General features: G+C 34.1%; 1 protein-coding gene across 1 annotated transcript in view; it reads right to left on the reverse strand.

Moving 5' to 3' along the window:
* The window catches only part of bma (SCY1-like protein bma), a 327,192-nt gene that overhangs the window by 140,392 nt on the left and 168,303 nt on the right, over positions 1-18,497 (reverse strand). The window contains exons 12-13 of the mRNA XM_075306514.1: positions 9,192-9,368; positions 5,753-5,825 (exon numbers count right to left, since the gene is read on the reverse strand). Coding sequence (XP_075162629.1) covers positions 5,753-5,825; positions 9,192-9,368 — 250 coding nt within the window. The remainder of the gene's footprint in view (positions 1-5,752; positions 5,826-9,191; positions 9,369-18,497) is intronic.

Here is an 18,497-nt window from a genome sequence, read left to right on the forward strand (position 1 = left end):
ATGAATATTTCTGGTAGGCACATTTTTTGGCCGATCTATGTGGTTTAGGGTATAAAAAATATAATATAAAAATATAAAATATATATAATATAACCAAACTATTTCCATTTAAAAAATTTAATTGAAGCTAAAAACGTAATCTATTAAGTAATTAACTGATACAATTAACTTTATAGTAAAATTAAGGAATAAAGTCAATTAAGACATTTTCTCCCAAATAAAATCTTACTGCAATTAAAAAATATTTTTCAGATGATCAGTATACATATTAACAACCTAGAAAAAAAATTTGGAAGTTCTTCCAAAGGCACAACTTTAAAAGCACTTCCAGAAGATACACTCCCAATGTTGTTCTTTTTTTTAAGTACCCTGGAAGTTCTTTTACTTCAATTTTTTACAACTTGGTTTTTTCATACTTTTAATGGGTAAATTTAACTTTTTTGTTTGAAATCGGTTAAAAACAGAGTAAGAATTCATAAAATGGTACAACTCATTTAAATTTTGTCGAAATCCAATCTGAAAAAATTGTGCATTTTTGAAAATATTTGAGGTCAAACGTTTCCGACAAGCGTTAGAATCCATTAAAAATTATAAACAATTATAAAAATTATAAAATTATTTATTTGACAAAATATCACAGATTTTTTTAATTAACATCCAAAACATTAAATTCGGATCACACCTAAAGAAGTGATGCAAATTCAGTGCAACGGCTGTTGAAATGGAGGACTTCCGTCTTATGACAAGCCCATGTTAAATTCATCGCTTCTGCGTCAATTTTGCACCACTTCCGGATCCAAAAAGAACATTTTCATTACTTTTTTGGCGACGCTTCTTTGCTGGGGGAGTATATAGGGTCGCAAGTTCGGCCAGGCCGAATCTTATGTACCCTCCATCATGGATTGCATAGAAAATTCTACTAAAGACTGTCACCCACAATCGAATTACTTGGGTTGTGGTAACTTGTCGACGGCAAGGTATCATAAAACTTCTTGACATCGTCTTCTAAATTGTAAGTTAGTCCATATGATGTATATATTAAATAAAAATAATTATGAAATAATTATGAACCGAAGTCTACAAATAATTTTGCGCGGTAATTAGAGAGACAATTATGAACCGATATCGACCAATTTTTGTGTGATTGGGGATCGGTTTTTGTGGGGGCTATATATAACTATAGACCGATATGGACCAATTTTGGCATGGTTGTTAGCGGTCACGTACTTACACAAAATAAATAATTCCAACTGAATCGGATGAAAGGGGCTCCAAAACAAAATCAGTGGATCTGTTTATATGGGAGCTATATATGATTATGGACCGATATGGACCAAATTTTGCATGGAAGTTAGAGACCATATACTAAAACCACGTGCCAAATTTCAAACGTATCGAATAAATTTTGCTCCTCCAAGAGGTTCCGGAGGTCAAATCTGAGGATCGGTTTATATGGGGGCTATATACTATTATGGCCCGATATGGATACATTTTGGCTTGGTTGTTAGAGACCATATACTTACACCAAGTACCAAATTTCAATCGGATCGGATAAATTTTGCTCCTCCAAGAGGCTCCGGAGTTCAAATCTGGAGAACGGTTTATATGGGGGCTATATATATCTATGGACTGATATGGACCAATTCTGGCACGGTTGTTAGAGACCATATACTAACACCATGTTCCAAATTTAAACCGGATCGGATGAAATTTGCTTGTCTTAGAAGCTCTGCAAGCCAAATCTGAGGGTCCGTTAATATGGGGGCTATATATAATTATGGACCGATGTGGACCAATTTTAGCATGGTTGTTAGAGACCATATACCAAAACCATGTAAAAACTTTGTACGTAAAAGTCGTCCCATATGGTCCATTTGCAATACCATCCAACCTACATCAATAATAACTACTTGTGGCTAGTTTCAAGTCAATAGCTTGTTTCGTTCGGATGTTAGCGTGATTTCAACAGACGGACGGATGGACATGACCCAGAATATATATACTTTATGGGGTCTTAGATCAATATTTAGATGTGTTACAAATGGAATGACAAAGTTAATATACCCCCCATCCTAAGGTGTAGGGTATAAAGATTATTGCAAATTTCTATATTGTGAAGTTAAATTCTAAATATACCATAACAATTAACATTTTAATTAAACAAAAAAAAATATGTTTCCAATTAAAAAAATAATTTGAAATTTTATTTAACAAAATAATTAGTTTTATGCTATAAAATTTTGACTCAAAAACTAAAGAAAAATTCAATTATAATTAATTGAAAATTCATTTGGGAACAATAGCAATTCGATTTGTAATTGAACCCGTTTAAAAATTAATTGAAATTACCGGAAGAATCAAATAAATTGTTAACTCAAGAATATTTTTCGTTTCTGATTAATTCTCTGATTGATTCTATTATTTTCGTGATTGGTGGAATTTCAATAAAATTCTAATTGGATCTATTAATTTAGTGATTGAATAAACAAATTTTTCTGTGAAAGTTCTTACCAAACTATTTTTTTGTTATTAATATTCATAATTTATTATGAGTACAAATATTATAAATAAATATTGTTTTGTGCTAAAGGGTGATACGGTCAAAATTTCAATTTTGCATTTAAAAAACCTGAACACCCCTCATTTTGAAGGTGTGTGTGTGTATAGAATGTTGCTCCTATTTTGATTTTGGAATTCACTCTTCAGTTGTCAAAATTCCGTCCAAGCAAGAAGAGCAGCGTATCAAAATTTTGCTCGCGCATCGCGAAAATCCGAGCTACTCGCACGCAAAGCTGGCAAAATCGCTAAAAGTTGCCAAATCAACCGTTACAAATGTAATTAAAGTGTTTGGGGAACGTTTATCGATAGCCAGGAAGTCTGGATCGGGGGAAATCGAAAACTAGAAGCCGCTGAGATGACAAAGAGAGTTGCCGGAAGTTTCAAGCGAAACCCTAACCTCTCTCTCCGAAATGCCGCAAATAAGCTGGGTGTATCGTCTACAACCGTGCATCGAGCCAAAAAACGAGCCGGACTATCGACTTACAAGAAGGTAGTGACTCCAAATCGCGATGATAAACAAAATACGACGGCCAAAGCGCGATCCCGGAGGCTGTACACGACGATGCTGACGAAGTTTGACTGCGTGGTAATGGACGACGAAACCTACGTCAAAGCCGACTACAAGCAGCTTCCGGGACAGGAGTTTTATACGGCAAAAGGAAGGGGAAAGGTAGCAGATATTTTCAAGCACATAAAACTGTCAAAGTTCGCAAAGAAATATCTGGTTTGGCAAGCCATCTGTACCTGTGGCTTGAAAAGCAGCATTTTCATAGCTTCCGGGACTGTCAACCAAGAAATTTACGTGAAACAGTGTTTGAATAATCGTCTGCTGCCTTTCCTGAAGAAACACGGTTGTTCCGTACTATTTTGGCCGGATTTGGCATCTTGTCATTACGGTAAAAAGGCCATGGAGTGGTACGCCGCCAACAACGTGCAGGTGGTTCCCAAGGACAAGAACCCTCCCAACACGCCAGAGCTCCGCCCAATTGAGAAATACTGGGCTATTGTCAAGCGGAACCCAAAGAATACCAAAAAAAAACTGCTAAGGACGAGCAGCAGTTCAAGGCAAACTGGCTTTCTGCGGCGAAGAAGGTGGACAAGGTGGCTGTACAAAATCTGATGGCAGGTGTCAAGCGTGAGGCCCGGCAATTCGGATTTGGAAAAGCGAAAGCCTAACTGAATATTTTTCCTGTATTTTATACTAATTGAACTTGAACAAGTATGTACGGCCGTAAGTTCGGCCAGGCCGAAGCTTATGTACCCTCCATCATGGATTGCGTAGAAACTTCTTCTAAACACTGCCATCCAGAATCGAATTACTTAAGTTGCGGTAACGCTTGCCGATGGCAAGGTATCTTAAAACCTCCTAACACCATCTTCTAAATTGTATGCAAGTCCATACGTGGTATATATTACATCAAAAAAGATCGATCCAATACGTATATAATTCAGTTTGACAAAGTAGACATAAAATTTTGACAAAATTTTCTACAGAAATAAAATTTTAACAAAATTTTCTATAGACATAAAATTTTCACAAAATTTTCTATAGAAATAAAAATTTTGACAAAATTTTCTATAGAAAGAAAATTTTGACAAAAATTTCTACAGAAAGAAAATTTTAACAAAATTTTCTATAGAAATAAACTTTTGACAAAATTTTCTATAGAAATAAAATCTTGGTAGATTATTTTTGGCTCGAGTGGCTACCATGGTTATGAACCGAATAAAATTTGAACAAAATTTTCTATAGAAATACAATTTTTTTCTATAGAAATATAATTTTGACAATGATGAAAATTTTATTATGAACCGAATAAAATTTTAACAAAATTTTCTCTAGAAATAAAATTTTGACAAAATTTTCTATAGAAAAAAAATTTTGGTAGATTATTTTTGGCTCTAGTGGCAACCATGATTATGAACCGATATGGACCAATTTTTGTGTGATTGGACCAATTTTGGTATGGTTGTTAGCGACCATATACTAACACCATGTTCCTAATTTGAACCGGATTGGATGAATTTTGCTCCTCCAAGAGGCTCCGGAGGTCAAATCTGGAGAACGTTTTATATGGGGGCTATATATAATTATGGACCGATATGGACCAATTCTGGCACGGTTGTTAATGATCATATATATATACTAACACCATGTTCCAAATTACAACCGGATTGGATGAAATTTGCTTCTCTTGGAGACTTCGCAAGCCAAATCTGGGGATCGGTTTATATGGGGGCTATACATAATTATGAACCGATGTGGACCAATTTTTGCATGGTTGTTACAGACCATATACCAACATCATGCACCAAATTTCAGCCGGATCGGATGAAATTTGCTTCTCTTAGAGGCTCCACAAGCCAAATCTGGGGATCGGTTTATATGGGGGCTATATATAATTATGGACCGATATGGACCAATTTTTTAATGGTTGTTAGAGACCATATACCAACGCCATATACCAAATTTCAGCCGAATCGGATGAAATATGCTTCTGTTAGAGGCTCCATAAGCCAAATCTGAGGGTCCCTTTATATGGGTGCTATACGTAAAAGTGGACCGATATGGCCCATTTTCAATACCATCCGACCTACATCGATAACAACTACTTGTGCCAAGTTTCAAGTCGATAGCTTATTTCGTTCGGAAGTTAGCGTGATTTCAACAGACGGACGGACGGACGGACGGACGGACATGCTTAGATCGACTCAGAATTTCACCACGACCCAGAATATATATACTTTATGGGGTCTTAGAGCAATATTTCGATGTGTTACAAACGGAATGACAAAGTTAATATACCCCCATCCTATGATGGAGGGTATAAAAAGAAATTTAATTTGACTTTTTAAATAAACGATTTCACCGATTTACACGCGTTTTCCCTTGACCAACTTTTGACCGTATCACCCTTTAGTTAGTGGAAACGTATTGTAATGAATCAGATGATCCAATTCTTCGGTACGTTCATAAACAACGTCCTAATTTCGATGCAATACAGATTGTTTAGCTGATATTCAAAAATCGGCTTTCTCCATTAACCGAAATATAAAATTTTTTCCAATATCCGATTTTGTAATTGAATACGTTTATCCGGTGCCGGTTTTGAATACTCTATAAGGCACCAAGAGATAAACGGAAACTCACGGGCTAAATGAAAAACTCACTTGAATGGCAAAGAATACTTACGCACTGAACGCATAATTAAATCGGGATCCGGTATTTCCACACCAGCGAGTATCGTCAGAATATCATCGGTGACCTGTTGTGGTGTTGTGTTTTTTTTTTCCATAATATTAATGAGGGAAATAAAGAGGAAAGAATATATATCCCACAGTAAGAATCAAATGATTAATGAAGACCATGTTTCACTTAAATGAATAAAATGAAAATGGCCACATTCATGCATGTTGTACATTTGACAAGGACTTTAAATGAAAATAATTTTAAAGTGAAATTAAAAATGATAATAATTTTGTTTTTGGTGTCCAGTGACTGCCATTTATTGATATTTCCTTTAGTTGATTATATTTTCACAATAATTAAAACATAACATATCTTTAAAATAATTGAAAAATGTTTATTATTGAGAATAATTTATTTAAATTAAAGCCAAGTAAAACTAAAAGTGTCAATATACTATTAAACAAAAACCATTAAAAGTTACCAATAAACTCAAATTTACAATAATGCCGGTCATATCGATCTATTTATTCCCTACTATGCTAATTCGCAAATAGCCCAGAATTTGATGGAATAAATGCACTGAAAAATATTGTCGCGAGGCCAAAAATTTCTTTTCTTAACATACGCTTACTTAGCATAGAAGAGTCAGTGTTCTGATATAATATTTTTTTCCAAAAGTTGATAAACATTTCAATGAAGTTGTCTTGTCCTTATGCTTAAGTGATTGGACTTACAAATGGGTATGTCAACATGAAAATGCGTTCAAACAAAGGGTATTTCTTTCAGTAATTTATTTTAAAGACCTTTTTACTTGAAACATAGCACAATTTCTATTTGAAATCGAGTCTGAATATGGAAATTTGAGGTGTACTTAACACGTTTTTAATGGATTTTGATAGCATATGAAGAAAAAAGCAACAACAAAAAAACGAGTATATACGGCAGTAAGTTCGGCCAGGCCGAAGCTTATATACCCTCCACCATGGATTGCGTAGAAACTTCTAGTAAATACTGCCATCCACAATCGAATTACTTGGGTTGCGGTAACACTTGCTGATGGCAAGGTATCTTAAAACATCCTAACACCGTCTTCTAAATTGTAAGTTAGTCCCTACGTGGTATATATTAAAAATGGAAAAATGGCCGATTAAATACGTAAATAATTCAGTTTGACAAAATTTTCTATAGAAATAAAATTTTGACCAATTTTTGTGTGATTGGGGATCGACTATATAACTATAGACCGATATGGACCAATTTTGGTATGGTTGTTAGCGGCCATATCCTAACACCACGTTCCAAATTTGAAACGGATAGTATGAATTTGGTCCTCCAAGAGGTTCCAGTGGTAAAATCTGGAGAACGGTTTATATGGGGGCTATATATAATTATGGACCGATGTGAACCAATTTTTGTATGGTTGTTAGAGACCATATACCAACACCATGTACCAAATTTCAGCCCGATCGGATGAAATATGCTTCTCTTAGAAGATCCGCAAGCCAAATCTGAGGGTCCGCTTATATGGGGCTACACGTAAAAGTCGACCGATTTGGCCCATTTGCAATACCATTAGACCTACATCAATAACAACTACTTGTGCCAAGTTTCAAGTCGATAGCTTTTTTCGTTCGGAAGCTAGCGTGATTTCAACAGACGGACGGACGGACATGCTTAGATCGACTCAGAATTTCACCACGACCCAGAATATATACTTTATGGGGTCTTAGAGCAATATTTCGATGTGTTACAAACGGAATGACAAAGTTATATACCCCCCATCCTATGGTGGAGGGTATAAAAAACGGATAAATTCAAGTTTATTTCCTAGTATCAAGTACGCAAAAATCAAATTCAAAAGAGAAATTTATCTTAAAGGTATCCTTACTTAAATTTTTTGCTTCTTTGGCTCTTAAATACGTAAATTTGGTACATGGTGTTAGTATATGGTCTCTAATAACGATGAAAAAATTGGTCCACATCGGTCCATAATTATATATAGCCCCCATATAAACCGATCCCCCGACTTGGCTTGCGGAGCCTCTAAGAGAAGCAAATTTCATCCGATATGGCTGAAATTTGGTACATGGTGTTTGTATATGTTCTCTAATGAGCATGCAAAAATTGTTCCACATCGACCCATAATTATATATAGCCCCCATATAAGCCGATCCCCAGATTTGACCTCCGGAGCCTCTTAGAGGAGCAAAATTCATCCGATCCAGTTGAAATTTGGTACGTGGTATTAGTATATGGTCTATAATAACCATGCAAGAATTGGTCCATATCGGTCCATAATTATGTATAGCCCCCATATAAATCGATCCCCAGATTTGTCCTCCGGAGCCTCTTGGAGGAGTAAAATTCATCCGATCCGGTTGAATTTTGGAACATGGTATTAGAATGTGGTCTCTAACAAACACGCAAGAATTGGTGCATATCGGTCCATAATTATATATAGTCCCCATATAAACCGCTCCCCAGATTTGATCTCCGGAGCCTCTTGGAGGAGCAAAATTCATCCGATCCGGTTGAAATTTGCAACGTGTCGTTAGTATAAGGCCGCTAATAACCATGCCAAAATTGGTCCATATCGGTCTATAGTTATATATAGCCGATCCCCAATCACACAAAAATTGGTCCATATCGGTTCATAATCATGGTTGCCACTCGAGCCAAAAATAATCTTCCAAAATTTTATTTTTATTGAAAATTTTGTCAAAATTTTATTTCTATAGAAAATTTTTTCTAAATTTTATTTCTATAGAAAATTTTGTCAAAATTTTACTTCTATAGAAAATGTTGTCAAAATTTTATTTTTATAGAAACTTTAAACTTAATTATATACGTATTTAATCGGCCCTTTTGTAGTTTAATATATACCACGTATGACTATGTGGTATATATTACGTTGTTAGGAAGTTTTATGATACCTTGCCATCGGCTTCAGTAGACGTTTCTACGCAATCCATGGTGGAGGGTACATAAGCTTCGGCCTGGCCGAACTTACGGCCGTATATACTTGTTTTCCATTTTTTTTTTTCAAAATTACAAAAGTTGCTTCACAAAAGACGCTCTATCTCACAAACTAATTGACTTACAGACGTCAAATTTTGATACGAATCATTTGAAGGTTGGTACTATAAAAAAATAATATGCATTTAATACTAGCGACGCCATCTATGTGTCAGACCAACCTGTTATATTACGGCAGTTGAAATGCAAGGCAAAAATCTCCGTAAACATTCCAATTAGTTCCATCCTCAAAAGCTTAACAAATCGAATTAGCATTTTATGGAATATTTTCGGCATTAATATGACCTTACTATATTGTATATGTAACAATTGTCATGAAGGTTAATGTTACTCTAAAACATTAACCTTCATGTCCCATGCATGCGTTTACATTTAAACTTGAACATGACCTTGATTGTGTACATACCTCGGGCTTCTCCATTTTATCCATTAGGCTTTCAATGCATATGAGCACATTTTGCACAATCTTGGGATCGGTTAAATTCTTGTCAAATACAGATTTGACCTTTGGCAATACAAGGCGTTTAATTGACGTTTCCGTAATACAGTCGTATACATTTGTTACCGCAATAACAGCAGCATTCTGTAAATTAGATAATACGTTTTCATGGAAATTAATAAACTAGAATTGAAATTGCAGAGAGTAATTCATAAAATTTTTAATTAAATTAAACACAGATACAACAATGTAGTTAACCAATAAAATTCATAGCGAACTTATATTCAATATTTGATATTATTAATTTACTAAGGTTAGGAAGACAGATAATAAATTTCAATGGATGTGAAAAAAAATATCTAACAAACACATGAGATTTGGAGGGAATCTTAGCAGAAAACTACAATTTTAAGGCCCCTTGTTTGGAAAAAGGTATTTGCGTATGTATGTGTGACTGGATTGTTTATTATCTCCATTTGTAATTTAATGGTTGTGACTGGCAATAATGGCCCGATATAAATTGACCCCATTTGCACAGAACTCTATATTTCAAATTTAAGGCCAATTGGCTTCTATGCTCAATAAATTAAATTATGGCATAAGTAGGGTGTCCAAAACCGATAACGGTTAATCGGATTCAATAACACAAATCGAAACCGGATAGGGAAAAAATTGGATTTTCGGTGAAAATTTCGCGAAAACCGGGTTTTTGAAAATCGGTTAACCGGTTCTCTGTATTCCAATTGCCAAGGTTCTATCTACTTTGGCATATGATTCATCCGAAAGACGAAATTTTGTAAGAAGAAGAAAATGAGAAATAACTGACGACTTACAACCACGATTGCCACTCGAGCCAAAAATAATCTACCAAAATCTGGCGAAAATCTTACCAGTAAAATTTCCAAACCAAAAAATATATTTTGTCAAAATTTTATTTCTATAGAAAATTTTGTCAACATTTTATTCACAATTTTATTTCTATAGAAAATTTTGTCAACATTTTATTTCTATAGCAATTGGTGTAAAAATTTTATTATTATAGAAAATTTTGTTAAAATTTTATTTCTAGAAAATTTTGCAAAATTTTATTTCTATAGAAAATGTTGTCAAAATTTTATTTCTATACAAAATTTTCTCAAACTTTCATTTCTATAGAAAATTTTTTTCAAAATTTTATTTCCATAGAAACTGTTGTCAAAATTTTATTTCTGTAGAACATTTTGTCAAAATAGTATATCTACAGAAAATTTTGTCAAAATGTTATTTCTATAGAAAATTTTGTCAAAATTTTATTCACGATTTTGTTTCTATAGAAAATTTTGTCAACATTTTATTTCTATAGAAAATTTTGTCAAAATTTTATTTCTATAGAAAATGTTGCCAAAAATTGATTTCTATAGAAAATTTTGTCAACAATTTATTTCTATAGAAAATTTTGTCAACATTTTATTTCTATAGAAAATTTTGTCAACATTTTATTTCTATAGAAAAGTTTGTCAACATTTTATTTCTATAGAAAATTTTGTCAAAATTTTATTTCTATAGAAAATTTTGTCAAAATTTTAGTTCTATAAACAATTTTGTTAAAATTTTATTTCTAAGAACACTTTGTCTAAATTTTATTTCCATAAAAATTGTTATCAACATTTTATTTTTATTTCTATAGAAAATTTTGTCAAAATTTTATGTCTACAGAAAATTTTGTCAAAATTTTATGTCTACAGAAAATTTTGTCAACATTTTATTTCGATAGAACATTTTTCAAAATTTTATTTCTATAGAAATTTTTTTTCAAAATTTTATTTCTATAGAAAATTTTGTCAAAATTTTATTTCTTTCATTCGTTTTGTTTTGTTATTGTTGGCTTTGTTCTTAAATCATTGTTGTTGTTTTTTTTTTTTTGATTTCAGCTTAAAACCATGCATTGACTAAGCTACAAGTGTAGCTTAACCAACAGAGGAAAAGAATGTTTGTCAAATTTATTTGGGCAAAGCCCTATAGACTGCAAGATGGTTGGATGGGCGCACGTTTCGGAATTGCCATATTCCTCATCAGCATCCTCTACTTGCAGCAAAACTATCAACCAATTATCAGAATAAATTCAGGCAGTTCATTAAACCCAGCATTGAACCACACTTGAACCTTCCGAAAAAAGGTTTTACATGATAGCCGGCTTATGCCGAAATAAATTCGTACAAACATATCTCTTTTCTTTAGCCACCGTCAAATCATCGATTTGAGTGCAGTTGGCTCGGTTTATTTTGAGCGTGTTTCCTCTTCTTTCTTTCCATTAAAATCATAAAAAATATAAAAATTATTTATTTGGGAAAATATCACAAAGTTTTTTAATTCGCATTCAAAACACTGAATTCGGATCACACCTTAAGAAGTGATGCAATTTCATTGCAACGGCTGTTGAAACGGTGGACATTCGTTCTATAACAAGCCCATAATACATTCATCGCTTCTCCGCCAATTGCAAAATATCAGCCACTTCCGGACCCAAAAAGAAGATTTTCACTTCTTTTTTGGCGACGCTTTTTTGCCGCATTATTAAGATATTAATTTATGAAAGAATAGTTTTAATATCAATTACTATTTTTTAATTAAATTGACTAATACAGACTAAACAAAATAATAAAGGAGCTTTAGTTATTCAACTAAATCATAAGTTCAACTACAGCTTTATTTCATAAATATCAGAATTCGAACATTGCCATCAGCAACTGCTTCAACAAACCAACCCATGAAAGTCTTTAACGGAACTTTTTGCGGTTGTATATACTTGTTTAATTTTTATAAAAATGTAAAATCGTAAATAGGTTTTCAAATTCTAGGGGGGGGGGGGGTGGTAAAATTTTTCTGGGGGGTCAAAGCTCCCTCCCCAGAGCCCTTTCTACGCTTATGCCTCCATCACCATTCTATTTTGGTGGGTATAAAAAAGCCGTGATTAGTTATTAGTATAAAAAAGCCGTGATTAGTTATTAGATATTTTTAACAAATAGTCCCTTAGTTTAACAAGTGAGGAAAGTCTAAAGTCGGGCGGGGCCGACTATATTATACCCTGTACCACTTTGTAGATCTAAATTTTCGATACCATATCACATCCGTCAAATGTGTTGGGGGCTATATATAAAGGTTTGTCCCAAATACATACATTTAAATATCACTCGATCTGGACAGAATTTGATAGACTTCTACAAAATCTATAGACTCAAAATTTAAGTCGGCTAATGCACTAGGTTGGAACACAATGTTAGTAAAAAATATGGGAAACGTTTAAATCTGAAGCAATTTTAAGAAAAATTCGCAAAAGTTTAGTTATGATTTATCGCTCGATATATATGTATTATAAGTTTAGGAAAATTAGAGTCATTTTTACAACTTTTCGAGTAAGGAAAATGTTGGTATTTTGACCATTTTTGTCGAAATCAGAAAAACATATATATGGGAGATATATCTAAATCTGAACCGATTTCAACCAAATTTGGCACGCATAGCTACAATGTTAATTCTACTCCCTGTGCAAAATTTCAACTAAATCGGAGTTAAAAATTGGCCTCTGTGGTCATATGAGTGTAAATCGGGCGAAAGCTATATATGGGAGATATATCCAAATCTGAACCGATTTCAATCAAATTTGGCACGCATAGCTACAATGCTAATTCTACTCCCTGTGCAAAATGTCAACTAAATCGGAGCAAAAAATTGGCCTCTGTGGTCATATGAGAGTAAATCGGGCGAAAGCTATATATGGGAGATATATCTAAATCTGAACCGATTTCAACCAAATTTGGCACGCATAGCTACAATGTTAATTCTACTCCCTGTGCAAAATTTTAACTAAATCGGAGTTAAAAATTGGCCTCTGTGGTCATATGAGTGTAAATCGGGCGAAAGCTATATATGGGAGATATATCCAAATCTGAACCGATTTCAATCAAATTTGGCACGCATAGCTACAATGCTAATTCTACTCCCTGTGCTAAATGTCAACTAAATCGGAGCAAAAAATTGGCCTCTGTGGTCATATGAGAGTAAATCGGGCGAAAGCTATATATGGGAGATATATCTAAATCTGAACCGATTTCAACCAAATTTGGCACGCATAGTAACAATGCTAATTCTACTCCTTGTGCAAAATTTCAACTATATCGGAGTTAAAAATTGGCCTCTGTGGTCATATGAGTTCAAATCGGGCGAAAGCTATATATGGGAGATATATCCAAATCTGAACCGATTTCAACCAAATTTGGCATGCATAGTTACAATGCTAATTTTACTCCCTATGCAAAATTTCAACTAAATCGGAGCAAAAAATTGGCCTCTGTGGGCAAATGAGTGTAAATCGGGCGAAAGCTATATATGGGAGCTATATCTAAATCTGAACCGATTTGGCTGATATTTTGCAAGTTTTTCGAGACTCATAAAATATTCGGATGTACGGAATTTGAGGAAGATCGGTTGATGTACGCGCCAATTAAGACCAGATCGGTGAAAAATATATATGGCAGCTATATCTAAATCTGAACCGATTTTTTCGAAAATCAATAGGGATCGTCTTTGAGCCGAAAGAGGACCCCATACCAAATTTTAGGACAATCGGACTAAAACTGCGAGCTGTACTTTGCACACAATTATACACCAACAGACAGACAGACAGACGGACAGACAGACAGACCGACAGACGGACATCGCTAAATCGACTCAGAATTTAATTCTAAGCCGATCCGTATACTAAAAGGTTGGTCTATGATTACTCCTTCTTGGCGTTGCATACAAATGCACAAACTTATTATACCCTGTACCACAGTAGTGGTGAAGGGTATAAAAATATGAAAGCGCAGTGGGCCGGGTTCGGCTAGTTGAAAACTAAATGTTAGGTTAGCTTAGGTTATGTGACAGCCCGATGTCCCTTATCATTGAGCTTAACATGGAATCGGGCAGCTCTCAGTGATATTAGAGAAGTTCACCACTGTGGTATCACAATAGGCTGAATAGTCTATGTGAGCCTTAAATATCGGCCTGCTACTATACCTAACCCAACAATTACACTCATGTTGAGATATATTGACATTTATTTCCATGTGTCAGGTTTATCACCAAAAAGTCTTTTTCCTCAATTAAATCATTTTTTGCAAGCATATTCCACTGGGAGCTTGGTCAGAGAATAAAAAAGCAACTGAAAAGTGTTCATAATCTTTTGAGATCCTGTCGTTTGACAAAAATAGAAAATTCCATTCTGATGGCTTTATACAATTCCCAGCATGGGTGGGTGTATGAAAGCATTCTATTTACTGGTATCCTATTTTATTCAAGAGATTCAAGTAGTTGTGGCATGCATACAAAGTCCTAAATCCAAATCCATTATGAATGACATTGATGGTTTGAGCACTTTCACTGATGGAGCTGAATGCAAAGTTCTTCCTTTTATTCTTATTGTTGTTGATGAAATAACTATGACTACGAGGTAGTTAAGTGCACTGGAATCTACACTCAACAAAAATAGATATTGTCTTGAGCACAAAAATTTTACTTGTGCTTAAAATGCGAAAACTACTTGTGCTAAGCAAAGAAGCTTGTTCCCTAAACCGAAATTCTCCTAACTCTTTTTGTATTTAGAGTTAGGAGATTTGATTTTCTGACCTCAGTTTGTCTTAAAAAATTGAGAACAAATGTATCAAGACTTCAATAAAATCCATTTGAGTTCAATAGTAGTGTTAGGTTAGGTATAGTGGCAGTCCGATATTTCAGGCTCACTTAGACACTCACTTAGTCCATTGTGATACCACAGTGGTGACCTTCTATGTTAAGCTCAATGACAAGGCATCTCCTCTTTATAGCCGAGTCAGAACGGCGTTCCACATTGCTGTGAAACCACTTAGAGAAGTTTGAAACACTCAGAAATCTCACCAGCATTACTGAGGTGGGGTAATCCAACGCTGGAAAACTTTTTGGTGTTTGGTCGAAACAGGTTTTGAACCCACGACCCTGTGTATGCAAAGCAGGCATGCTAACCATTACACCACGGTGGCTCCCGATTTCAAAAGTAAATACATTGTGAACTCTGAATGGTGATCAAGAGATACTGAGGCTGGTAGATGAATTTCTAACGAAGAGACGTACTCGTATTGTAGCCACTCTAGGTCAACCAAACATTCAAAGTTATGTGAACGGAGCAACTCCCCAAGGAGTAGTTCTGTCAACTCTTCTTTGGAATGTTACTATAAAAAACCTTATAGTTTCATTAGAAAGAGAACTGATAAAAATGGTGGCATACGCAGTGGATGTCGCTTTACCACACTAAAAAAATATTGACCTACTATGAAAAATTATGCAATCTAAATTTTAGGACATGTAATTTATACTATATTAAATATAAATATCTTTAAAATAAAGAAATTTCAATTAAAAGGATGTTTATAGTCTTTGCTTTAAACTTTTTCTTCTTTAATTTTAGGTCACGATTCTTTGAAATTCGTTAAAGTCATATATCTTTAAAGCAAGACGAACTTTCTTTAAAATAAAGGGACATCTTTTAGTTGTAAAACAATAATCTTTAAATTAGTTGAAATATTGAATTTTATGATCTTTGGATTACTTCGAAGAGTGTAAATCTTTGGTTTAAAGTTGTTTTTTGAAATTAAGAAAATATTTTTACTTTGAAGTGTCTGTCATAATTTGAGTTTTTTGCTGAATTTTATTTTAGGAACTTCTCAAAATAACCGATCAAGACAATATAAACATACAAAATTAAAAGGAGAAAGAACAATTGGTTGGGGCACACTCTTCGAAAGTTATATGATGAAATATGTCACGAGACCATCGAATGGAATCCTCAATGATCAAGGAGGAGAGGCAGACCAAAGGCAACCTGGAGACGAAGAATTTTCAGCGAGACTGGCAAATCTTTTGCTCAAATACGCTACATCGCAGAGGACGGAGACCAATGGAGATTCTATGTATACAGCCTATGTTCCTGACGTTATTTGCTGAATGATCCCATAAAGTATATATATTCTGGGTCGTCGTGAAATTCTGAGTCGATCTAAGCATGCCCGTCCGTCTGTTCAAATTAGGCTAACTTCCGAACGAAACAAGCTATCGACTTGAATCTTGGCACAAGTAGTTCTTATTGATGTAGGTCAGATGATATTGCAAATGGACCATATCGGTTCACTTTCACGTATAGCCCCCATATAAACCGACACCCAGATTTGGCTTGCGGAGCCTCTAAGAGAAGCATATTTCATCCGATCGGGCTGAAATTTGGTACATGATGTTGGTATATGCCCTCTAACAACCATACAAAAATTGGTCCACACCAGTCTATAATTATATATAGCCCCCATATGAACCGATCACCATATTTGACCTCCGGAGCCTTTTGAAGGATCAAAATTCATCCGATTCCGTTGAAATTTGGTACATTTCGCTAGTGTATGGCCGATAACAACCATGCTACAATTGGTCCGTATCGATCTATATTATATATAGCCCCCCAAATAAACCGATCCCCAATCACAGAAAAATTACGAATGCCACTAGAGTCAAAACTAATCTACCAAAATTTTATTGCCATAGAAAATTTTGTCAGAATTTTATTTCTGTAGAAAATTTTGTCAAAATGTTATTTCTATAGAAAATTATGAAGCATTTCATAGTTGGTGAGGAATATTTTGCAAAATCTTCCAAAACATCAAGAATTCTACCAATCTACCAAACAGTAAAAAAACATCTGCCAGTTTTGGTAGACACGTGTTCATAATTGTACGTATATAGCCCCCATATTTCAATTCTGGCTCTATAATTACCGCACAAAATTTCATATCGGTTCGTAATTATTTCCTTCCTGTATATACCGGTCAAGAACTGAATATATACGTATTTAATCAACCTTTTTTGTCTACAAGTACTAACTTACAATTTAGAAAATGACGTTAAGAAGTTTTAAGATGCCTTGCCATCGACCGCAACCCAAGTAATTTAATTGTGGATGACCGTCTTTAGTAGAAGTTCGTACGCAATCCAAGGTGGAGGGTACATAAGATTCGGCCTGGCCGAACTTACTACCGTATATACTTGTTTTTTATACCCTGCATCACACTGTGGAACAGGGTATTATAAGTTAGTGCATATGTTTGCAACACCCAGAAGGAGACGAGATAGACAAAAATGCTCAGGGTTGGCTCTTGATTCGATATAGCCATGCCCGTCTGTCCGACTGTCCGTGAACACATTTTTGTAATCAAAGTCTAGGTCGCAGTTTTAGCCCAATCCACTTCACAAGTATGTGTTTTGGCTCAGAATAGAGCCCTATTGCTTTTGAAAAAAATCGGTTCAGATATTGCTCCCATATATATATATATATATATATATATATATATATATATATATATATATATATATATATATATATATATATATATATATATATATATATATATATATATATATATATATATATATATATATATATATATATATATATATATATATATATATATATATATATATATATATATATATATATATATATATATATATATATATATATATATATATATATATATATATATATATGGACCGTTAGAATTCAATGCGGAATTGAATATCATCAACAAATATGAAAGCAAAATGAATTACAATAAATAGGCAGACATGTATGTGTGTATGTACATATGAAGAAGTAAATAAAAAATATTTGTTTCATTATTATATGTACATAGTAACTTTTGCAAATTCAAATGGGATGTATCCCTATTAAAATTATTAAAAATCAAAATGAAAAATATTTTAATAAATCAATATAATAATTTTATCTCGTGGATATATGGCGGCAACATTCCCCTCCTCGTAAATGAGTCCAATGGATGAGTTTACGTCGCTGTAATGCCGACATACAATTTTGCAAATTTTGTTGCTGGTCGTTGGTAAACACTATTTGCTGTTTGGACTGTTGCTTGGCGCACTTGCCCGTCTTTGGCAATAACCCTTTCCACAATTCTTCCTTTTGGCCAGCAATGGCGTGGTAGGTTATCGTCAATAATAATTACGATATCGCCGACTTTTAGTGGTGCCGTTTTTTCAAACCATTTTCCCCTTCGTGTGAGTGTAGGTGTGTACTCTTTAAGCCAACGCTTCCAATATTTATCTGCAAAGAGTTGAATTTGATGCCACCGTTGTCGTAGATCGGCTCGTTCGAAATTTTCTGTTTTGTGACCATCGGATGACCCCAAGTAATAAATGATTTGGGGTCAATGCTTCATAATC

The sequence above is a fragment of the Haematobia irritans genome, chromosome 4 (assembly GCF_050003625.1).
Source record: "Haematobia irritans isolate KBUSLIRL chromosome 4, ASM5000362v1, whole genome shotgun sequence".
NCBI classification, from domain to species: Eukaryota; Metazoa; Arthropoda; class Insecta; order Diptera; family Muscidae; genus Haematobia; species Haematobia irritans.